This window comes from Bipolaris maydis (genome assembly GCF_028858645.1).
Source record: "Bipolaris maydis strain C4 unplaced genomic scaffold PSV08scaffold_1, whole genome shotgun sequence".
In the NCBI taxonomy this organism is placed as follows: Eukaryota; Fungi; Ascomycota; class Dothideomycetes; order Pleosporales; family Pleosporaceae; genus Bipolaris; species Bipolaris maydis.
This window is the reverse complement of record NW_027093857.1, coordinates 1537788-1560401: the sequence shown is the minus strand read 5'-3', so window position 1 is coordinate 1560401 and position 22614 is coordinate 1537788. Positions and strand designations below refer to the sequence as shown.

The window sequence follows — 22614 nt, the reverse complement described above, 5'->3', positions numbered from 1 at the left end:
GCGCTATGTCATATGTTTAAGTTTCGAGGTGAGGATCTAGGTAGGGCGGACCCCCGAGGCACGCGCAACGCCACCAGCGAGGGAACACTTGCCCCAGAGTCGACTGTCGTTTCACCAGCAAGACGAGACGGGTAGCCTGCACTATGGCGGTTCCTGCAGTATATGAATGCGTCACTTTGGCCCTGGATTTCGAGTAGAGGCTCCGTCTATTTGCATCTTCACTCCCATCGCACACGCATGGCCTCTTCTACGCTACCAGGCAGCCCTGCGCAAGATGACAGCACCACTTTTCACGACGGTTCAATCACGTCAATTCACGCATGCAGCGGCCTAAGCCCTACAGAGCCAGGATGCCACAGCGCAAATGCACATGACAAAACATGGGTCGGATTGCCAACTTGAATTGGTATTTCACATGTTGTAGATTACACTGCCATGGACTTTGGCCGTCCCCAAGAACCGCAAAGAGAAGTCTATATCATGCTCGAGTCGTAGTCTAGTCGCTTTTCCTACTCGTCGTCCTCGGCAGCCTCCATGTATCGGTGCTTGATGTCCTTCCATTGTCGCTGCCAACTGCATTAGCCTACATTGCCCTCAATGAGCCATTAGTGTTACATACGCCGCGGTTAACTCTGTCCCAGATCTTGTCCGAGGAGGTGTCGAACGCCCTGTAATTGCCATCAGCTTCCATCCCTTCCGCACTCATATATCCGGGTCTTTGCGACGTACAGCTGAAGGCCGAAAGCGGCACCGAAGACGGTGAACAACATGGTGGTGTTGCTGCGGAGGACCGCGCTGTCATCGATGGTCAGTGGGGGCCGGGTGAAGGAGATGCGCGAGGAAAGACTTGCTTGTAGACAGTGCCGAGCATCTGCATATGGCTGTTAGCGGGCGCTCGAGGCCTTTTTCGCATCAATTAACTTACGCCAGACATTTTGGACGTGTCGAAGGGGCTTGGTGGGCTGTTTGGCGGGATGTGGTGGTACTTTGCTGTCGGTGTCAAAAGGCGAGGTTCGTCGACAAGATTGAAGCTCTCGCGTCACGGGGATTTACGCTGCGCTAATTGGCTGTTTGCGGCTACTGCTTGGCTCTCTACCTTACTTTGACCCCCCACCACGCCCGTTTTCACACTGCACACCACAAGCAGCTCATACCAGCACAACCTAGGTATACGCCAAGTACCTGGGACGGACTGGCAACGGCCCTACTAAAGCAATTGATATTTCTGGGCTGTCGCGGTTGTCTTATACCCCCAGGCGCAACTACCGACGCCATGCCTTCAGCAGCCACCCCCGCCATTTCAAAGGCTGGCATCACCACATCAGCCACGGGTGAACGCCATATTCCATCCTCTGTTCGCCCAGATGGCTCTATACGCAAAGAAATTCGGGTTCGCCCAGGTTATCGCCCACCCGAGGATGTTGAACTTTACAAGAACCGTACTGCTGAGGGATTTCGAAACCGAGGCAAGGGCGGCGTACCAGGTGCTGAGACTATCACTAAGGAAGATGAGACCAGCAAACTGAGCCCTGCTGCAAACAAGAATGCCAAGCGCAGGGAAGCCAGGAAGAAGGCAGCAGCTTCCGCAAGCGACAGCAAGGAAGAGCAGAAGCCTGGTTCCACCGAGAACAAGGACAAGGAGGAGGTGAACCCGGAGCCTGAGAAAGCCGTTGATCCCGAAGCAGAGAAAGAGAAGGAAGCCAAGAAGCTTGCCAAGAAGTTGAGACAGGCTCGCGACCTCAAGGACAAGAAGGAGAAGGGCGACAAGTTGCTTCCTGAGCAGTTTGAGAAGGTTATCAAGATCAACGAGCTAATCCGCCAACTGGATACCCTTGGGTTCGATCCACAGGGAGAGAGAAAGAAGAGCGAGACTTGAAGCAAGCCACGCGACCTGCTTCTTCTAATACCTGTATGGCCGCTCTAGGCCTGTGGAACCCCAACACTCTCGCGGGTTCGCACACACACATCTGGTAACTCGCATAATCCAAAATCAATGTATGCCTTAACATAAGGTCACATCCGCAGACTTCTGGTACCTCAGTTGGAACATTATCCAACTTGAAAAGGCTCAGACCCTCCTTCAGTATCTGCCAGCCGCCGATTGCACTCAGCGCTGTCAGGCTATGGCCGTTTCAGCCCAAGATCATCGAGTTATCCAAATCAAAACTTCTCTATCCCATGGAGTGCGCAGTAATAGGCCTCTTGCGATTAAGCTCTCATCTTACATGAAGCTAGAACGGTGTATGGTAGGATACATGTACGGAAAAGATTAGCTATCAATTTTTTTTTCATTCTGCCATCTGCTTCCCTCCTTCACGTCTTTTGGTCTCTGCCTTTAACTCAATCAGAAAGCACATGCCCTGTAGGGTTATGGGATTAGTATAATCACTGATATTAATCCACATTGTGTGAAAAATCTTTAGCGCCACGTAATCTTCTAGTTACGTGATGCTGACATTCACTTCGACACGACTTGGTGGTGATGTTGTTACGAGATTATGGCGTTAATTGGACTTCAACACAGTCTACTATTAAGACACTGGTGCATCATAAATGAATGGAGATACCCGGCCATGATCAAAGTCCACCAGTGAAATACCGCTTCTACTTCCTGCGTTCAACACGTGGAAAGATTTAACCGAAGAAAAAGGGGGTATATAACATCCATCAATACATACCTCAACGAACGGATTGGTTACGAGTGAGATGGTTTGCGCAACGATAGTAGCAGACATAGCGGTAAAATCTGTGGTGATGATAATCGAAACCGTGATGCATCCAAGAAATGTAGAGCGTAGCAACTGTAGATATGCGACCAAACGGCAGATTTTACGGCAGTGCCATCGCAGAAGAGCTTAAGCTTTCCTGGGTCTGTGGCGTTAGAGAGAGAAAGTGTCTGATTCCGATGGGTTACTCTGTAGCTGGGCATAAAATCTTGGTGTAATTATCAATGAACAAAGCAAGCAAGACGAGAACAATTGCTTGCCCAAATTCCTCTCGTTGTAGCTTCAGCTCCAAGTCTAAGTCTAAGAGTAGGTTCTTAAGTCTGCTTTTCTTGAAGCATTGATCTTTCTAAGGCTGTATAGCACTAAGGCATCCTAATTGACTTTGTTAAGTCAGTTGTAGTTTGAAGAAGGTTTGAAAACTTGGAGTATGAAGAACATTGAGTTTTTTTTCCTTTTCTAGTTCACTAGTTCTTGAACGCCTTAGCCAGCAGCAGGGCATTTTGAACCTCAATAGAGATCGCGTTGGTTGGCATCAATAAATAAATTTGAATATGTTAAGATTCTAGTACTGAGGGGGGCTGTGGGCAATATTTCCAATTTCTACATTTGCTATTGTTGTGGCTAAAGACTTAATAATAAGAGCACTGCATTGTGGTTAATTTTAATCCCCATTTCTAGGAATCATGGACTAAAAGAACATACCATATTTTCACTGTCTTCATTCAAGCTCAGTTGGAAGACTTTTTTGACTTGGTTGTTCCAAAATCTTTTTTTTTTGGATATTACTGTGATTCGGGTTATTTTCAATCCTTAGTTGTATTCTACGGTCCTTTAGCCTGATTGAGAAGCTAAGGATACGTCTTTTGACATTAAATTCATCTTCCTTAGTATGGCTGGGAAGAGCGATATAGCCTGGCCTTGTGTAACATACATAGTATCCACTCGTTACCCAATGATGGAGCAACTCGTATTTTGCTGCAGCTGGGATACTCCTTTCGACCCGGTACCAATTCCGCCCAGATGTTCCGGGTAGCTCGGTTGCTATTTTTACCTAGACGGGAATTTAATCCGATTCCTGGAAGCTAGTGGAAGACGTCACAAAGACCTGGAATAACCATGTCTTTTACATCAAACAGGAAGGACCGAATTCTGGCACGGTGTCCGAAGGTAGCGCTATTTTATTGGGCTGTATTGTTTCCCTGTACCAAGGCTTCTTACAAACGGATTTTATTCTTCTGTTGAAGCCGATATCAGCCAGTGCGTACACGGGGTGGACGTAATTGGGCTCTGACTCGGTTCTGCAGTGTTTGCAGCGGAAGGAAGGGCCAGATGATCAAGCCAGGGGTGTGTTCTCACTTGGTATGTTAGGACTGCGTAATAAGCAAAATCACTCTATCATTTAAGTCCAAAAATCAAGCTTACAGAAAGCGTTGGATTTAAATTGGCATGCTTTACGTACTGAAGTTTTCATGTCAATATCTAGAAAGATCTATTGCACGACCTTTCCTCTACATTTACCATGAAAGACCCAAATTATCCCAATATAATCCAAGATAGTGTTGTAGACCAACTTAGAGAGGAGTTGAAGTTGTCAAGAACATGTATCTTGCAGCCAACAGATGTAGGCAGCAGTCGGAGGTCTACGAACAACTCCTGCATACGACAGAGTGGACTGCTACCTGAAGGACCGGTCATGGTCGAGCCAAAGCCCCATATACTGGAAGAACGAGTAACTCCGGCATCGCAGTGGACAGGCTCAACCAGGTACGAGCCAGCAGAGGGCGTGCACAATATTCTGATCACTGGCGGGGCTGGGTTCATGTAAGTGACATCACATGACAATTTTGGCTGTTCTAATGTGTAGCAGAGCATCATGGCTGACACGACACTTGGCCATCAACTATGCAGACGTGTACAATGTAGTATGCTTTGATAAGCTGGACTACTGTGCATCGATGAAGAACATTGAATGCCTGCTTCCCCTCAAAAATTTCTCTTTCTATTATGGCGACATTCTCAACACATCGGATGTGCTAGAAGCCATGGAAAAGCACCAAATCGACACTGTGTTCCATTTCGCAGCACAGTCACATGTCGACCTGAGTTTCGCTAACTCGCTACATTTCACCAAAACCAACGTTGAGGGAACGCATATCCTGCTCGAGTGTGCTGTAAAATCCCAAATCCGACGGTTTATTCACGTGTCGACTGATGAGGTTATGGGCGAGGTGTCCGAGAATGACGCGGACTTGCTCGAGGAAAGCGTACTGTCGCCCACCAACCCGTACGCGGCTAGCAAAGCAGCAGCAGAGATGTACATCAACGCATACGCCAAAAGCTTCAAGCTGCCGGCCATTATTGTGCGCAGCAACAATGTCTATGGGCCGTGTCAATATCCAGAGAGTAAGTTTCAAGGCATAACAGACACAATTTAACATGACAAAGTGCTGATAGAAGCAACAGAAGTGATTCCTAAGTTTGTGAGCTTGCTGCTCAAGGAGCGAGGACTGGTGTTGCATGGGGAAGGGCACAACTCACGGCGGTACCTATACGCCAGTGATGCGGCGGATGCATTCGACACAATCTTACACCGCGGAAAGATTGGGGAAATCTACAATGTCGATTCGTGCGACGAGGTGTCCAATGCTGATCTCGCGGTACGGTTGCTCGACCTGTTCCAGGTGCCTAAGAGCAGCCAACACGCCTGGATACGCACTACGCATGATCGGCCCTTCAACGACCGGCGATATGCGGTGGACGGGCAGAAGCTACGTAAACTGGGCTGGCAACAGCGTATCACATTTGAACAGGGGATTCGTGATACAATTGCGTGGTATAGTGTGCATGGCGCCGAGTGGTGGGGCGACGTGAGCAGGGCACTGGAGCCATTCCCGTTACTGCACGACTTGGAAGCGGTATGTCACACATGAGGCTGATGTGTAATATAAATTTTGCCACGTGTTCGTTGAAAACATTCGTAGCAATAAACAAATAGGAACGATACATGGATAGATGTCAAATGCCCAGACGATCGGGAAATAAAACTACTCCCTCGGACGATGTGAGTATGGTAGATGCGGTCCAATTCTGACTTGCACGGAAAGCCTTCGGGCTGCATTCACTTAGGGAAACGCTAAATGTCTGTGTAGAACCGAGCTGCAGACTGCGTAGGAAACTACATGGCGGACATGAACCCCCGAGCGGGTAGCATGCGGATGCACAAGCCTGCACATAACATGTGAAACATCGCCGCTTTACGAGAGCTTTACTGTGAGGGCATATGGTGGATACGGCTCTACAGGGCAAAACTTGGACTTACAGAGCACTTCGCAAGCACTCCCCATTTCGATAGGGGGAGCTAGCCAGGATCAAGGATTTTGGAAGTCGGATTATATCAGTACTCCCGACCCTGCGGCTTGCAGACTTGTTGAGTACAGCATGATAGCCTTATCATGCGACAAATGTACATGGTTTCTTACTGTAGTCGTGTAGTCAGTACGTCGGCCGAAGTACAACGTAGATGCCCTGTCGTGGTGGGTCTGCGCTAGCATGGGACTTGCATCGGGTTGTGGCGTTCTCGTCCCGAGAAGGGCTTGTCTAGTTTGATGTAATCCTACCGGAATATAAATCTGCTCTAAACCTAGACACGTAAGTATCGCGTCTTTTTTCGGCTAAGCCAGGGTAATAGTGCATGCATACATACGACGACAACGAGGATCTGCAAAATCCAGGCTAAGCAGCGAGTCATGCGTCAGATGTTCGCACCCAAGTGACAGAGTGCATAGCCAGTAACATGTAGATGCACCGTACATACTTACAGTACACAGGCCCCTGTATTTAAACAGTTGCAGGAAGTCAAAGCTGTGACACAACCTCGCTTCAGCCTCTCATGTCGACTTTATCAGCTACCGAAAAGCCCGCGCTGCTTATCTGCGCGTCACCCTACACCGGCCATGTCACGCCATTGCGTACGATTGCTGCCGGCCTGGTACAAAGTGGCTACCACGTCTACTTCCTCACTGGCGCCGCTTTCTCCAACGCGGTCACAGCAACAGGAGCCAAATTCCTGCCACTGCCTGCTGACGCCGACCTCGACGAGGCCGAGTTGGGTATACGCTGGCCCGGTATCAAATCGATGCCGCACGACATCCAGGGCCAGGTAGGGTGGAACTTTGAGCACATTATGATTGGTGCGCACATGGAAGCCCAGTTCCAGGGTATCCAGACCGCCGTTGCTCATGTGCGTGCGGCTGAGCCAAGTCGTCGACTCATTGCCCTGACGGACGTCTGGTTCCTCGGCTCGCTTGTGGCCATGTCGGGGGCGCCAGGTCCCCAGCCAGATGGGTGGGTCGGCCTCGGGATGGTAGCTATGGGTCTCTCTAGCAAAGACTGTGCACCCTGGGGTCCGGGAGAGCTGCCGGATCCCTCAGAAGCTGGCCGTGTCCGCGATGCTGCTATCCTTGCTCACACGCAAGGGGCCTTCGCAGGCGCTCAGGCGCGATACGAAGACATCATGCGCCGCTGCGGTGCGAAACGGATCGCCGACTGGTTCTGGGACGAGCCGTGGCTGCTCCCGAACCTTTTCGTCCAACTTTCTCTACCCAGTCTTGAGTGGCATCGAACTGATGCTCCTTCGACCATCCGCTTCTCCGGCGGCCTGCCCAAGCCAGCTGTCAAGAAAAGTGGGCATCGCCCTCCCTGGTTGGATGAACTCATCAGCCGCCGCCAAGCCGGGAAGTACATCGTTGCCGTTAGTCAGGGCACGATAGCAGTCAATTTCAACGACCTCGTTGTCCCCACTATGGAGGCTCTCGGTGGCCGAAGCGATGTTTCACTCGTCGTTGCTCTTGGTAGGGCGGGCAGGTCTCTCCCTGCAGATATCCACATACCAAGTAATGCTCGCGTCGAGGGCTTCATTCCGTTCGACGAGCTGCTTCCGTACACTGACGTCTTCGTTACCAATGGAGGCTACGGGAGCGTTCAACATGCCGTCGCGCAGGGCGTCCCGCTGGTTCTGGCTGGCGCTAGCGAAGACAAGCCCGAGGCTTCTGCGAGAGCAGAATGGGCTGGCGTCGCAGTCAATCTCCGAACAGCCACACCGACTCGCAACCAGGTCAAAGAAGCCGTTGATCGTATACTGGTTGACAAGACGTACGCAAACAAGGCAAAGCAGCTCAAGGAAGAGATGGAGCATGCAGATCCCCTCGCTGTTATCATCGAGAGCATAGAGGAAGTGGCAAACCGCCCGTCCCTTGGTTGATCATAACCCTTTTTTCTTATCTTTGATAGTACTACGCGAATAGAACTTGACCATCTCTTGTTTCGGTATATACCATTTCTGCGTGATTTCCGAGCCTTGGTTGTGCATATGCCCCGAGAGAAATGCTCCGACCCTGCCCTCTTTAGTAACGGACGAATTCTGAGGCAGAACCCCAAGTACAAAGCCGCGTATACAAATCTAAAAGGTAAGAGCAGTCGTAAAATATCTCACGGGCATATGCACATGGTGAGACTTGTCTCATCGAATACAGATCCCAAACAAGTCAAGCCCTTCCGATCTCCAAACTGCCTGCATGACACTAGCATTATCATCCCAGATCCAGTCGGAAGATTTACTGTTCGCTCTTCCTAGGAGGTGCATACGTAGCAACCTCTGATCTCCACTGTAATCGCAGCCTCATCCTTGCAAGAAAAAAAAGGGTATTGTTCATGATGTTTTGTCGACACGACCGGGATATTGACCCAGCACATGCCTGACTCCTACCCTTAGTCTTAGCCCAGAAGTTACCTTCTACTCTGGGTTATTCATATAAACTCTGACACATACGATTGATGAAATTTCTACCAAAATTTTGACCTTACCTATTATTTTTATGTTCATCTACAGCACGAATCGTTTTGTAAACGACGGGAATACGTGTATCCATGATGGCGTGGATAGTGAGCTATGCGCTTGCGATTATCTTCACATCAGTCGGTACTCCTTATTTCCATAGAACCCAGAAACCTGGGAGCATTCACCCCACCTCATCGTAGACTCATGCTAACCAATTTCTCTACCAGTTCCTTGCACATCTGTGCATCAAGGCTTTGTATAGACTGTACTTTAGTCCCATGGCCAACTACCCCGGGCCCTGGTATTTCGCAGTTTCAAAGCTTCCCAGAATATACTACGAGTATATCAAGGGAACTTTGCCTCTGGATGTGCGCCTGCTACATGAGAAATATGGCCCTTTTGTTCGCATTGGACCAGAGGCCTTGGCAGTCGACGGTTCGCTCGCCTGGCCAGACGTGTATGGTCATAAGAAAAACGGTGTTTCTGAGTGGCCTAAAAGTCCTGAGTTCTACGGCAGTGTTGAGTCTCAAGGTAATATTCTTGGGGCCAATCAGGAAGACCACCGCAGAATGCGCAAGCTAATTGCTCATGCTTTCTCGGAGCAAGCCTTGGCTGCTCAGGAAGACTATATCCACAAATACGTGAAGCTACTTGTAGCAAATCTGCGCTCTCGTATGCAAACGGAGCGTTCGGCAGATATGGTGTGTTACTTTTACAGCTTTACCTTCGATGTTGTCGGAGAACTTGCTTTCGGCGAATCCTTTCATTCGCTAGAGAACGACAAACTTCACCCCTGGGTTTCCTTGTTTTTCAACAATCTGAAAATGATGACGAGAGAGCGGATATTCAATATCTACCCTGTCTTACGACCGCTTCAACGTTTCTTCTTTACCAAAGAGATGCAGGAGAAGAGGTTAGAACACCTTCAATATGGCAACGACAAAATCTCGGCACGGCTCGGGGCAGGCGAGTCGCCGTCTCGCAAAGACTTCTTTACCTATATCCTTAGGTATAATGATGAGAGAGGAATGACCAGAGATGAGCTTTGTTCCAATGCCGCTATGCTGGCCATTGGCGGGTCAGAGACAACGGCCACGGCGCTCTGCGGTTTGACTTACTACCTTTGCAAGCACCCAAAGGTTCTGAACAAGTTGACCAACCTGATACGCAGTAATTTCGCCACCGAGAAAGAAATCACTGCGCTCGCTTTGGCTCAACTTCCATACCTAAATGCGTGCATTGAGGAAGGCTTGAGGCGCTACCCGCCATCCGTGGAGACAGCATCGCGAAGATCGTCTGCCGGGGGATCGTTCATTGACGGTCGATATATCCCCGAAGGTGTAAGTATATTTGCTACTACATACAACCGATCACGGCTAACAAGGAACGGCTAGACTGATGTCACTGTCTTCCAATGGGCAAATTACCACAACAAGAACAATTTCAAGGACCCATTCGGGTTTGTGCCGGAGCGCTGGTTTCCGCCTTCACACCCTGAGTATGATTCTCAATGGGAAGGTGACAAGAAGGCATGCTACCAGCCCTTCTCGTACGGTCCCCGAAACTGCGTTGGCCACAACTTGGCACGCAATGAAATGCGACTCGCTGTTGCATATCTGCTCTGGAACTTTGATATTGCTCTGGATCGAGGTATGGATAGGTGGCAGGAAGATCAAAAAGTGTTCACTGTGTTTGATAAACCGCCTCTTCTGGTTGTCCTAAAGGACATCAGGTAGTATTTTGGCAATCATCCCATTTGTGTATATTTACCAGCACGTGATTAGAACTCGCATTTGATTGAACAGTAAGTGCATTTATTTCATAGGACGCTTGAAGTAACTAGCTATCAGCGGCTACTCGGACGAATTCTGAATATGGGACTTAATTATGAATCATTTGCCAAGTATAGGCTTCGGCCTTTGAGATACACGTTTCATGAGTGATTTTCATTATTAACTTCCTTGAAGCAGCAAGTCCTTATTCATCATTCTACGCAAACGACGTAGAAAGGCTACATACGCATGCCACGAACATTACATCGGCGTGTTACATAAAAATATGCAATACTGATATGTCCTCGGTCAACGCTATACTAGGAAATAGGTCGAGTTCTCCACCTGCGTGAATCCGTGCTCCTGCTCACATACTAGCCAGGGTACCTGAACAGGGTGGATTCCGTGCATGAATACGAAGCAATCTTTCCGGTTCCGCCTGCATCAGCCTTATACTAGCATTCAGGTGGGTCCATTCGGAATATGTCAGTATCCTGGACAAAATAGCATGTGCATCAACTTGCCATCGTGCACGGTAATTTCAAGAGAAAAGCTTCGAAATAAAGCGGCGAATTCATGCGGATACTTGATCAAGTATAGTCAGTGGGCACGTAATTGATTAAAGGAAACTTATTGAGCGCACCCAAGCGGGGCACCTAGTTGCGGGCCTTTTTACCAAATGCTAGTCTAATGTACTATAATAACCCGTGCATGAATTGATCTCGTTACGACCAAACACCTTCTATCACTCTAAACCAAATATCACGCCACAGACCAATTCTACTTCTATCAACATGAGTACCTCGGGCAAAGCCAGTGACCAATCATTCCTGATCTGGGGAGGCAACAGCTGGATAGCCAGACAACTACTCCAGCTCCTGCGCGATCAAGGAAAGCGGGTTGTATCAACAACGGTCCGAATGGAAAACCGAGAATCTGTTGAGAAAGAGCTCGACCAAGTCCGCCCCACGCATGTATTGAATTGTGCCGGCTACACCGGTGTGCCAAACGTCGACTGGTGCGAGGACAACAAGGAGAAGACTATCCGATCCAATGTCATTGGAACCATCAACCTGGTAGACTGCTGTTTCGTCCGCGGAATACATGTGACTACATTCTCCACTGCTTGTACGACATCCCTATTTCTTACTTCCGGTACCCTAAACACCAGGGATAAGGCTACTAACTTGAAATTCGTAGGCTTGTACGCATACGACGAGGCCCATCCGATTGGAGGACCTGGCTTTCGAGAAACCGATGCGGCAAATTTTGCTGGCAATTTCTACTCGGCAACAAAGTGGCACATCGAAAACGTCATCAAGCACTACGGAAATTGCCTCATTCTGCGTATCCGCATGCCAGTCTCCGACGACCTTCACCCCCGGAGCGTCGTGACAAAAATCACGCAATACGACCGTGTGGTCAACGTGCCCAACTCGCACTCTGTGCTCCATGAGCTCCTCCCTGCGGCTATCATCCTGACCGAGCACAACGAGACGGGCGTTTTCAACTTTGTGAATCCTGGTGCTATATCGCATAATGAGGTTCTGTCGCTGTTTAAGAAGCACGTACGACCTAGCTTTACGTGGAAGAATTTTAGCGTCGAAGAACAGAACCAGGTGCTGAAAAGTGGGCGGAGCAATTGTATGCTGGATACTACAAAGGTGCAGGATACTTTGAGGAAATACGGATATGAGATCCCAGAAGTGCACGTGGCGTGTGAGCAGGCTTTCATACGAATGGCTCGTAATGGTGTTCATTAGACATGCAGTGTGATCTATGCTATATCTAGACCATCAATTTCATTTTTTTGGAAAATGATATACTATTCCTTTTCACTTGCATAACTTGATATTCAAGAGGGAGTGTAACAGGATTGAGTAACTTGCAAAGTCTGGAGACGATTTTCCTGGTATTCACGAGAAGGACATACTACGAATGCAAACCAACTTGTAAGCTTTTTATAAGAAACAAGGGGAGTTATTCAAGGTTTTCAGTAACGCTCAATATCTAAGAAGGATTAAATTCAGTCTTAATGAGCGCTATGCTGATTTTCTATGTTAATTTTCAAACTTCGACATTGTTGTTGATGACAATCTTTTATACGGTTCACGAGTTAGACAAAATGATATCTGTGCACATGGTCAACCGGGCCGTTGAAGTCACATAATACAACAGGTTATGAAGAACATTTAAAATCTATGTTGGCTATAGTAATATAGATATGCGACATTCAATGTGTACTCCAAACCTTGACTAGCTAAGCTTCGCCTTATCTCCCCCATATCTGTCCATGATAGATGAGCAGAGCACGTTTCCTGCCAGCGTAGCCACACAAGCCATGACAAAGTCATATTCATCATCTGTAAGCTCTCCCTTGAGCCGCCCAATTTCGGCATCAATGTCACACTCAACCTGTAGTTGCAAGCCGTATGTAACAGTCTTGCCCTGTCCCGGTACACTGAGAAGCTCTTCAACCATATGTACCGTGTTTATTAAATACTCGACCTTGCCTTCGTCGTACGCTCGCTTCTCCTTCTCGTATGAGCCGAGATCGTTTACATAAACGATGTGGTTTCCGAAGAGCCGTACCAGCGTCTGCAGCTTAGGGCTGTTTATTTCGACGCTCGAACCGATTGAAAATTTGGTGCATGCTAGGACGTATCTGAAGATGGATTTAGCTTCATTATAATTATCTTGAAGGAGTACAGAAACCCTTGCCTCACTGCAGCGTCGTCCCGACGATAGGCCAGAAACTCATCCAAGTTGATGAACTGCGCGGGTGGTGGCGGAGGGTGCGTGCAGAACTCAACGAGCATATCAATGACGTCCTGGCCACCTCTTGCTGCGTAGCTCTGAAGATCCCGAATAGTCTTTTCAATCGAGACCTGGAGTGGTGTCTTGGCGGGAGCTTGAGTTCGTAAGTGCGAAATGAAGCCTTCCTGAATAATGGGGATCTTGATGTTGTTAGCTTTTCAAAGCCACCAGAACAGAATGCCATTGGTGTGAGTTACCTTTGTATCTTCATGAGCTTCCCAGAGATCTAGAAGCGTTTGTGTTAGCCTTTTGCTCAGCCGGACCTTTCTACCCAGATGATATTCTTACCATCGAACACAAAAACATAAACCATGACAATCGCCATTAGCTTGGCCTTGTGTTCATTGCACTCTGGAAACATGTATAGTGTGAACCTGAGGAATCCATTCTCGGCATTTTGTAGAAGCTTGCTCGAGACCTGGCGAAACGATTGTCCTTTCCTCGTCCGCTCACCGTAAAAGTCGTCGGCAGCGAATAGCTTAAGTTGCTCGATACCAGCGGCTAGAGCAGCATTCCAGTGCTTGCTTTGACGGAAGCAGTTGAGGGCAGTCCAACGGGGAAGACCTGCGGCCTCGGGTGAAATTGTGATAGCGTTGGTGCTGAGAAATGGCGGGGCTGAACAGGCTGCTTGTTCGTGGAAAGCATCGTTTAACTTTAGATTGGGAAGTCTGAAGAACTCGGGTAGGCTGTCTAGATAATTATAACTATATTGTACCGGAAAAAGATGACGCTTGTCAGCCGGCGACGCCAGTGATTCTGTGGCGATGTCAGACTTGCTACCCATCTTTCATTCAAGACTTTATCAGCAGGGATTGGATACCATTTACATCAAATGCCAACATGTTGATATGGCGTGGTATAGTAAGTGCTTCTGTAGATTGGAGAGTAAATGCTATGAAACTTATGTAGATGTCGCGACACAGGCACAATGACAAACATGATATATTTTACGACCTGCGGACCCCCGGCACTACTTCGTATCCACTGTATTGAGAGTCTTCCGCTTGGTATCTCGGCCGGTCGTAGATCTTCCTTTCGCCGGAGGCTCCGACGGGCTATTTTCGGGTTGATCGCAAAGACATGTCAGGGAAGAATGATGTGACAGGGATGTGTGGTCCGTAAAATGTTACATGCAAGGGCTGTACGAATGTCTGGTAAGCTTGGCGCTAAAGTAGCAGCGGTATTGCATTACGTCGTTAGGTAGTTGAGCTAGCCAAAAACCTTGTCTTGATGACAGTACCCCACTCAAAACTTCTATACTTTTCACATTGCATCTTGATATAACTCTCTAATATCGGAAAGGTTGTTAGAGCTCTACACAGCCTAACCGCATCTAGTATCCCCAAGGATACCTAGCTAAGAGCCGCTGATGCAACAAAACGCTGTTCGGTTTCCGAACATATGACACCAACAGGGATTAGATGCACTAAGCCAAATAATTTATATTGAGAAAAGATGCTACTGATCGTGTCAAAAAATCGGTACACACGCACGCACGCAGAAAGGCATACACCGGCAAAGACCAGACATGGTTCAAAAAAAATTCAAAGTGATCATTGTCGGGGGAAGCGTGGCTGGTCTCACACTGGCAAACCTGTTGCAGAATCTGGGTATCGACTTTATCGTTTTGGAGGCCTACAACGACGTTGCACCACAACTTGGAGCTAGTATTGGCCTATATCCCCATGGTTTGCGCATATTGGACCAGATCGGCTGCTATGAGGATATTTCACGGCTGGCGTCACCATTTAGTAATATCACGGCGAGAAATGAGGACGGCGACACGCTGTTTTCATTTGATATAGGTAAACTGATCACAGAAAGGTAAGTCAGAAAATATGGCTAGGACAGGAGGTAATTTAGTCCACTGACATGGTAGAACAGACACGGCTACGGTGTGCTCTTCCTCAGTCGTCAGCAACTGTTGCGAGTCCTATTCAAACACATTCAGAATAAGTCGGTCGTGCATACCAACCAACGCGTGGCGAAGATTGAACACACAAGTAGAGGGGTAAAGGTGTACGCCCAGTCTGGGTCTGTCTTCGAAGGCGACATTGTTGTCGGTGCGGATGGTGTCCACAGCAAAGTTCGCTCCGAGATGTGGCGACTGGGTAATGAAGCGTCGCCGGGACGCTTTCCGGAGAAAATTTGGCGCGGTAAGGAAGCGTAGATTTTGCAGCCTTTACAGTCACTTGATCTAACACACAGCGTAGAAATGCGTACCGAGTATAAGTGCGTATTCGGTATTTCCAAGTCACCAGGAGATGTTGGTGCAACCAATGTCTCCTTTACACACAAGAAGAATCGCACCATCGCAGTAATGGCCGGGCATGAGAACCGATTGTTCTGGTTCCTTTTCGTCCGACTTGACAAGCCGCACTATGGTACGGACATTCCGCGGTTCGAAAAAGCCGCTGCGTTAGAGTATATTAGAGAAGAGGCTAGAGATATGATCACCCCCAATCTTTCCTTGGGCGAGGTTTTTGAGAATTCTGAGACTTGGGATGCCACGATGGTGCCACACCATGCCTTCGAAGATTGGAGCTGGGGGCGAATGTTTTTGTTGGGTGATTCTGCGCAGAAAGTGAGCACACAGTGTACTTGCAAAGCAAATCCTAGCTGACGAGACGTGTTAGTTTCATATTCTGACCGGTCAAGGCGGCGAGTCGGCCATAGAATCTGCTGCTGTGTTTGCCGACAACATCGCGATTATGCTGCGCGAATCAAAGGGCAACCCTAACACTGACCAGATTAGCCGTGCCTTTGCTAACACGCATGCGGTTCGATTTGGACGTGTAAAGAGTCTGATCGGTGCGACCATAGCAATTCAGCGACTCTTCGCTTGGGAAACGCCCGTTTACAAGCTGATAGACAAGTACATCATCCGACACGTCGATCCTCATCCGGTTGTCAACGTGTTGAGCAAGCAGATGGTAGCTGCCCATCGGTCGCATCTTTTGCCAGCACCCGAGCGTCCACATGAGATTCCTTACGATGATGAGCTCGCAATTTCATCCCACAAGCGAACCATTTCCAAAGCCGTCGCCATCATCGGCTACCTTGGGCTAGTATTCTTCGCCGCTTACACGCTGGCCATAGTACCTATGACTGATGGAACCTTGAACATAATCGAGACAGCAATCAAAGAAGGCAGGTACAAGGGCCAGGCACAGAAAATGCTCAATTTCGACCACGTACCCGTCCTTGGGTCTAACATGAACACCCTGATTGCAGCCTACTTCCCAGCCATCGAATCCTGGGACGTAGGCTACCGACTACTTACACTGAACCTTGCTCTTTCCGAATTCGTCATCATTGCTATATGGCTAGTGGAGTCGCTCCGAGCGCGCAATTATCTAACGCCAGTCCGCTGGGCTATCTTCTTCTTTGCGCTCAGCAGAGTTTCAGCCATTGCAATCATGGCGCCCCTGTTTTTCCTAATTGAGTCTCTTTGCACTGGAGATCCGCAAAACTGGTGGCCGCCGGCACTTTATTCTCGATCCGCCCAGGCAAACATACTGCTGCCGGCCCTCGTTCTTGGGATGCTCGTGCCAACTTTGCTCATGTGCTTCCCGTTCCAGGAAAGCAAGACACGACAGTTGATGGCCATAGTTTGGATGTTCTCTCCCGTCTATGTGTATATGCTCCAAAGTGTATTGGGCAGCATTACCAATCTGGTTTCTGTGAAAGGTTCCGGAGGTTGGAGCAAATCTAAAAAGCCTGAGCGATGGTTGTTTCTCAGCTCACTGATAATCAGTATTTGCGCGCATTTCTACACTGTTACCCAGTCGCTCACGTCAGATAATCCCCAGGCCGCTTTGTCACGCGTCTTTGTTCCACGACAAGACAACGGCGTCTCGACACACCAGGGTCATCACAACATGTTTCTGTGGGACTACTATATTCTCATGGCGTCTGGAGTGCTCTGGTGTTTCATCACTACTCGCAATATGGAGAGGGCAAAAATTATCAAAGCCCAGTGGAGTATGCTTACAGCAGCATTTGCGGTTGGCATCATCATTATTGGACCAGCTGCATCTATTTCTGCCTTTTGCGTTTGGCGGGCAAGTAAAATCGCGTAACAAACTTACTGCGAAGAAAGGATGTGTGGCTGAAGGTTGGTGAGTCAATGGGTATAGGAACCAGCGTTATAGCGCAAGGCCTCGCTGCAAACGCTAGTGAAAAAGCTTCGTACGAACAAGGCATGGTTTAACATAAGAAGATTATTTCGTGTGCAGCTTGGCTCTCGTAAATTGACTTCTCTATTTGCTTCGATTGTTTTTTTTTTGCAGGGTAATGCAAATGCAAACTTATTAGTATACTATTGCCTCTTCTCGCATGTAACCGATGCAGATACCAGAATCGATGGGAATCATATGAAAATCATTCTTAGTATGTATTTAAAAATCTTCAAAAATCCATCTCAACGAGAAGCAGATATATATAGACTATCAGTACGATAAGATTGAACGGAATTAGAGTCAAGTTCCCTGTTACATTGAAGACCCATCAAACGAATTCTAGCACTGATGTCCGTTATCCTTTTCCGTATTCCTCTTTCCAGAATTTATACCATCCATCTCTTGCTTCTGAGAATTGCGATAACGCAGAGTAGCTCTCTTGACAAGACCATTCTGTATCCTGTTAGACTCCAGATCGCGATGCTTGAAGTCTTCTTTTCCAGGATTACATTCAGCAGAAGCGCAATCGCAGAGGATTCGATATCTGAAGGGCTCTCCAGTCCCATGGGTCTGTATGGGATTCTTGTAAGCTAGTACAGCAGTGCCCTCGTCCAGCGCAGCAGCCCGATCTTTGTGAGCTAGCAAGACAGTGTCGTGGGATAGCACGGCTTCCCCAACATCCATATGGCATCTTCGTACTGGGCGGTTGAACTCCATGCCGGATTCTTTGTCCAATAGGATCGTCAGATCGACCAGAAGGTGCTGAATGCGGCGAATCCGATGATCGGGTATAACAGTAATGATTCCTGGGTTTTGTTGCCTCTCTTTCTGGATGTCCTTCTCGTATTTCTCCAACACTTCAAGTTCTTTCTCATTGGTTATACTATCTCTCATCTTCTCGTATCCTTGGGGATTGTCCCTACCCTCCCATGTAGTCGAGTATAAGTATCTGAAACGGCGATAGATGATGTTTTGCAATCCATCCTCATACCACCCAAACACCTTCTTCAGCTCCTTTGATTTGTCACCTTTGTTTGCTGGAACTTTTGCTATGTAGTTCTTCTGAAACTCGACCCATCCCATTGTGCGTAGCTCAGCCTCATTTCCATCGCCGTCGAGATCAGTAGAGATGGTCATGTGTTCTTGTATGCTTAACAGGTCGCCTTCAAACCAACGGATTTCCAGACTTTCGCGTCCTATGTAATGCATTGATATGAACTCGTCTTGGATCTTCCAGAGAAGTCTCTTCAAAACATGTGCGCGTTCGCCTCTTATGTGTGCAAAATATTGCGTCATTTCGCGGATGATGTGTACACCAGCGAAGTACTGGCCAAACAAGAACGAAGTAAATTTCGCGTCCCAGCCATCACCATAGGCCTCGCATCTTTCCGGGCTATAGTACTTGTCTTCGAGTATATCGTAAAGCCAGTTGGCAAGGTCCCAAGACGCGATGAGGAGAGGTACCGAATACCGAGCAAGTGCTTTTCGATTTCTACGCGATTCCAGTCTTCTTTCGTTCAGCCCGGACATCCAGGCTGTCGCAAGAGCGCCGCATAGAGCGAGAATGCCCGTGAGAATGGCTGCGATGGAGCTTCCGTCAAGCATCTTGTGCTAGCAAAGACTGCCTACCCTGAAAACGGGGCTTTCATGGGATGATCTATCATCGAGAATTCTAAGAGAAATGTGAATTAGTGCGCTAGCAGTGCTCAGAGGTGGTATGATTTGAAGCCTTCGAAAAGGTCTCGGTAATCGTAACTTTGTGTGAAACTTGTATGCTTCTAAGTTCATGCAAGGGGCCGCTGTAACTATATAGAACGAATGGTGTCCCTTTTCCTTGCTAAGTGGATCCGTGATTCAACCTGTGTTGCTATCAGCTGGTCTGACGAAGGACCTGTGCCGTGTTTGTATTGCAGATCGACTGGTAGATTCACTGCAATTGGCTGGTTTTGATGTTGTGTCTCAAAGCGGAAATGCTTTTCTCCCTAGTCCATGCTTCCGGGCCCAAGATCGATGGAGCTAAACATATTAACGCGATCGACGATCTCAAGGGAAGAACAACACAGCTCAGGAACCGTTAGATAATAAACCCATGATAGCTAACGTTGTTCATCCAACAATACCTTCCTTGAGCAAACTTAAGACATGTAAAAGCGACGCAATATTGAGTGTCATGCTATTTAGCAGATGTTTGACCTTCTCTGACCCTATACTAGCGCTATGTCTACTCTACCACATTGCCTCATTTTTTCAGATGACACTACTCAAGTTCGATTGATCTCCGATAATGCGTGCCTTTCTACAGCATTTTAAGGTATAGTAGTAATTCAGCCCCAAGTGTAGATCAAATAAAGTATCAGCGGCGGGAGGTCTGTGCATGCAGCACGCTAGACTTCAAAAGCGGGCGATGATGAAATCCTATCCGGTTTCGACCACATTTCCTACACAGCACAAACATTGATCCTTACCGCCTTAAGCCACCGTCAATCTACCTAACTGATTTGATACTAAGCGAGTTCAGCTCCGTCGTGCTCAGGCTGGACGCCACTAGAGCTACGTGTCAGCTCGGCTTGCAACACAAGATCACTTGTACCCCATTACGAGTCGTGGGCATTTGTTCGGGATTGTATTCCATGATAAACCAACCTCGATTATTGACTGTCTATAGTTTAATATAAGAATTTAAGCTACATTACAATTGTATATCAAGATCACATGCATCGATTTAAGCAAATTGTCAGAAGGACCCTTATAGTCTGGCCAACGCGTACTTGCTCATCGACCTTTGATACCAACCTTCACTTCTTGCGATATCGTACTCATCTCTTTGAATAGATTGAATTAGAGCTACAGTATACGTCATCTGGTTCATTCTCGTATCGCTAGCTGACAAGGCATCTCAAAATTCAAATACCGACTTGTCAATATCCATCCTCCAATACGTCATCGTTTGATATTCCCCCCAATCGACAGTGCGCAACCAAGCTTTATATCTCGCGTTATCTTCAATCCATTTTTTTGCTTTTCTCTCTTCTTCCTCATAGATAGGATTGCCTGGCTGCAACCTTTTAGCTTCCTCAATACATCTGAGCATTTCGCCCCATGGTGCCATCGAATGAAACTCCCATTCTACACGCAGGGCTTTCGCTTTCATGTAACTAATTTCGGCTTCCTCGTGAATGGGAGGATCGTAATGTGATAAGAAACCGTGAACACGTTTTCTGTGAGTTTTGAGCAAGTCGAAAAGAGCATGGGCAGTATCGCCGATGTACTGATAGTTGTCTTCCTCAATACGCTTATCGACTAGCGTGGAGAGATGGGCAAAGGTGCACCGTGCTAGGAGGTAGTATAGTCTGTGAATCAACTGGCTCGTCTGGAAACAATTCTGTAAACCATCGTCACACAGCTGGTACACGAGTGGAGCGCTGAATCGAACACGGTGGACTAGCTCAAGCCCATCGGTACAGAAGTTGGCGCATTCCACGATATTTCCCTGATTCCAAGAGGTTTCGGAATTGCTAGCATGTCTTTCGATGTGAGCTTGGAATAAAGCGAGACTGATAGACGGATCCTTGGATACTTGCTGGACAACTTCTGCAGCTAGTGCTTCTTCATCGCAATTTTTAATCTCAAAATTGTCGTAAGCGCGAAAAGTGTTTCCTATACACTTCAGAAGCTTCTTCTGGTCGATGGCTGAGTGGGAGTTCCGTAGATTCATGTAGCTGGTCTCCCTGTCGTACCCTCCCCTCTTGGGATTGAGCTCCACCACTACCTTTATTGGTAGTCGCATAGCAAGCAATCTTCCATTTGGGTCAGGCAGCTTTTCATCGGTAACGCGAAGTCCAAATCTCTGGAGTATATTCATACAGTCTTCCAATAACATGACAATCTCGGTATACTCGCCATTCATCGCCATATCTCCTGTCATATTATTTTTGCTGTCTAGTCTTATACGCATGGTGTGCCACGGGTATGATTCCGAACGCATCTGCTCTCGTTCATTGTGGTAAGCGGAATACAGAACAAATGCTGGCGGTAAATGGCCGTGTATCATTGAGCATTCGTTCACGGAGTCGTGGATTTGAACAACAACAAACAGATTTTTCTCCGACATAATCTTGTAGCCTTCATTGTGGATTTGTTTATTCGCAAGCAAGAGGTTGAGGTTCCCAGTGAAATGGCACAGTTGCACATCTGTCCGTGAGCACAGGCCTGCACACTGTGTAATATCATACGGGCCACGGCGCTGGCTGAAAGAACAAAGTGTATATTCATAGACTGCATCTCGGATCTCGCGAGGTATTCCAAGGAAGTTGAAGTGTTGGTAGGGCTCAGGCATGGCTGAAGAGGTGCGTGTAGCTAGAAACTTGTGACGTCCGCAATAGCGACGCGATTTTCAGGATTTGCAGAAAGGTGGGCGTCTTGTGAGAGTCGGCGTCATATGGCTTTTTTAAACACTAGAATAATGTTGACGTAGATACTAACCCTTAGCATATAGCAAAAGTCAGCGCGTAAAGTAAACGTGCCCGTACCCCGCACTGATGCGAGGTCAGACGAAGCGGAAGCCATCCAATCAACCACAGAGCACAAAGAGCATTGATGCAGGAAACTTTAGTGGACAGTTATTGGAGGCAGTTAGTCACGACATAAGCAGGAATCCAATTATGGTCTCAATAATCCCCCTTCCTGATCCCATCACCATGCAAAACGCACATTTCACATATCTTGCTATGACATTGCCAACCTGCCAGCTGGATTGGCACGGAACAGTATTGAACAATGGATTCAAAACAACAGATACGCTGTAAACAGACCAGCAACCCATATGTAGCCGATGACCTGCCCAATATGCGTCCGTATCCACTTCTTTCCGCTTCCCTATACCACCATAGCACTCCCACCATGTCCACATATCAATAGTGTCGAATTGGAAGCCTCCTTGAGTACATCCCAATTTACCAATGCAAATATGAGGTGCTACATGATGCTCATGGTCATAAGCTTCCAGTTCTCTAAATGAATACTTGTTGCCAATACGCCATTCTTGCATGGTCGTCTGAAACTCAATCTGGATAAAGTGACGATCATATGGTACCCAAGTTAAGGACTAATGGCATGCAGACCTAGGGTGTTTTGCTGGCGATTTTGATATCATCCATGACTCTTCGAAAGACAAAACAAACTTGTGTTTGATGTTTCTTAAGAAATCGCATTATGCTTAGCTGGATTCAGTGGCCGTGATGTGATCTTGCCAGTGGCAGCCACGCTAACTGTTTTTGGTAAGG

The 22614-nt window shown here is 47.7% G+C and overlaps 10 protein-coding genes across 10 annotated transcripts; 6 read left to right on the top strand and 4 right to left on the bottom strand.

Moving 5' to 3' along the window:
• Positions 1–389: 389 nt before the first annotated feature.
• Positions 390–1079, bottom strand: PSV08DRAFT_256071 (cytochrome b-c1 complex subunit 9). The gene is made up of 5 exons (XM_066092475.1): positions 926–1079; positions 852–871; positions 730–795; positions 620–668; positions 390–566 (listed from the first exon to the last, which is right to left on the bottom strand). Exons 1-5 carry the CDS (start codon positions 932–934, stop codon positions 510–512), a joined length of 201 nt encoding a protein of 66 aa, XP_065949958.1. The 5' UTR covers positions 935–1079; the 3' UTR covers positions 390–509.
• A 53-nt stretch (positions 1080–1132) lies between these two features.
• PSV08DRAFT_256068 (uncharacterized protein) lies at positions 1133–1850 on the top strand (the record flags this gene model as incomplete). The annotated part of the gene is made up of 1 exon (XM_014222765.2): positions 1133–1850. A coding segment is annotated over exon 1 (541 nt), but the record flags the coding sequence as incomplete, so codon positions are not given.
• A 2569-nt stretch (positions 1851–4419) lies between these two features.
• PSV08DRAFT_367289 (uncharacterized protein) lies at positions 4420–5656 on the top strand (the record flags this gene model as incomplete). The annotated part of the gene is made up of 3 exons (XM_014222764.1): positions 4420–4547; positions 4594–5129; positions 5190–5656. The coding sequence occupies 3 exons, from the start codon at positions 4420–4422 to the stop codon at positions 5654–5656; spliced, it is 1131 nt and encodes a 376-aa protein (XP_014078239.1).
• A 959-nt stretch (positions 5657–6615) lies between these two features.
• On the top strand, positions 6616–7986 carry PSV08DRAFT_376102 (glycosyltransferase; the record flags this gene model as incomplete). The annotated part of the gene is made up of 1 exon (XM_014222763.1): positions 6616–7986. One exon carries the CDS (start codon positions 6616–6618, stop codon positions 7984–7986), a length of 1371 nt encoding a protein of 456 aa, XP_014078238.1.
• An 854-nt stretch (positions 7987–8840) lies between these two features.
• PSV08DRAFT_168648 (cytochrome P450) lies at positions 8841–10298 on the top strand (the record flags this gene model as incomplete). The annotated part of the gene is made up of 2 exons (XM_014222762.1): positions 8841–9902; positions 9957–10298. The coding sequence occupies 2 exons, from the start codon at positions 8841–8843 to the stop codon at positions 10296–10298; spliced, it is 1404 nt and encodes a 467-aa protein (XP_014078237.1).
• Positions 10299–11128: 830 nt separating this feature from the next.
• PSV08DRAFT_367286 (uncharacterized protein) lies at positions 11129–12097 on the top strand (the record flags this gene model as incomplete). The annotated part of the gene is made up of 2 exons (XM_014222761.1): positions 11129–11462; positions 11535–12097. The coding sequence occupies 2 exons, from the start codon at positions 11129–11131 to the stop codon at positions 12095–12097; spliced, it is 897 nt and encodes a 298-aa protein (XP_014078236.1).
• Positions 12098–12590: 493 nt separating this feature from the next.
• On the bottom strand, positions 12591–13935 carry PSV08DRAFT_406514 (isoprenoid synthase domain-containing protein; the record flags this gene model as incomplete). The annotated part of the gene is made up of 4 exons (XM_066093743.1): positions 12591–12999; positions 13050–13291; positions 13349–13377; positions 13440–13935. 4 exons carry the CDS (start codon positions 13933–13935, stop codon positions 12591–12593), a joined length of 1176 nt encoding a protein of 391 aa, XP_065949957.1.
• A 640-nt stretch (positions 13936–14575) lies between these two features.
• Positions 14576–17367, top strand: PSV08DRAFT_192887 (uncharacterized protein). The gene is made up of 4 exons (XM_014222759.2): positions 14576–14975; positions 15036–15307; positions 15365–15735; positions 15788–17367. The coding sequence occupies exons 1-4, from the start codon at positions 14680–14682 to the stop codon at positions 17231–17233; spliced, it is 2385 nt and encodes a 794-aa protein (XP_014078234.2). The 5' UTR covers positions 14576–14679; the 3' UTR covers positions 17234–17367.
• Positions 17368–17671: 304 nt separating this feature from the next.
• Positions 17672–18937, bottom strand: PSV08DRAFT_242576 (uncharacterized protein; the record flags this gene model as incomplete). The annotated part of the gene is made up of 1 exon (XM_014222758.2): positions 17672–18937. One exon carries the CDS (start codon positions 18935–18937, stop codon positions 17672–17674), a length of 1266 nt encoding a protein of 421 aa, XP_014078233.2.
• Positions 18938–20078: 1141 nt separating this feature from the next.
• On the bottom strand, positions 20079–21748 carry PSV08DRAFT_406512 (uncharacterized protein; the record flags this gene model as incomplete). Its single annotated transcript, XM_014222757.1, has 2 exons — positions 20311–21748; positions 20079–20211 (listed from the first exon to the last, which is right to left on the bottom strand). Exons 1-2 carry the CDS (start codon positions 21666–21668, stop codon positions 20079–20081), a joined length of 1491 nt encoding a protein of 496 aa, XP_014078232.1. The 5' UTR covers positions 21669–21748.
• Positions 21749–22614: the final 866 nt, after the last annotated feature.

What these genes read in the sequence shown, in the direction of transcription:
- PSV08DRAFT_256071 (XM_066092475.1), bottom strand. An exon ending in ATGCTCGGCACTGTCTACAA is followed by an intron (nt 796 to 851) that starts GCAAGTCTTTCC and finishes CATCGATGACAG; the next exon opens with CGCGGTCCTCCGCAGCAACA. An exon ending in GGGACAGAGTTAACCGCGGC is followed by an intron (nt 567 to 619) that starts GTATGTAACACT and finishes TGCAGTTGGCAG; the next exon opens with CGACAATGGAAGGACATCAA.
- PSV08DRAFT_192887 (XM_014222759.2), top strand. Translation starts at nt 14,680, where the DNA reads ATGGTTCAAAAAAAATTCAAAGTGATCATTGTCGGGGGAAGCGTGGCT. An exon ending in GGTAAACTGATCACAGAAAG is followed by an intron (nt 14,976 to 15,035) that starts GTAAGTCAGAAA and finishes ATGGTAGAACAG; the next exon opens with ACACGGCTACGGTGTGCTCT. An exon ending in TGGGTGATTCTGCGCAGAAA is followed by an intron (nt 15,736 to 15,787) that starts GTGAGCACACAG and finishes GAGACGTGTTAG; the next exon opens with TTTCATATTCTGACCGGTCA.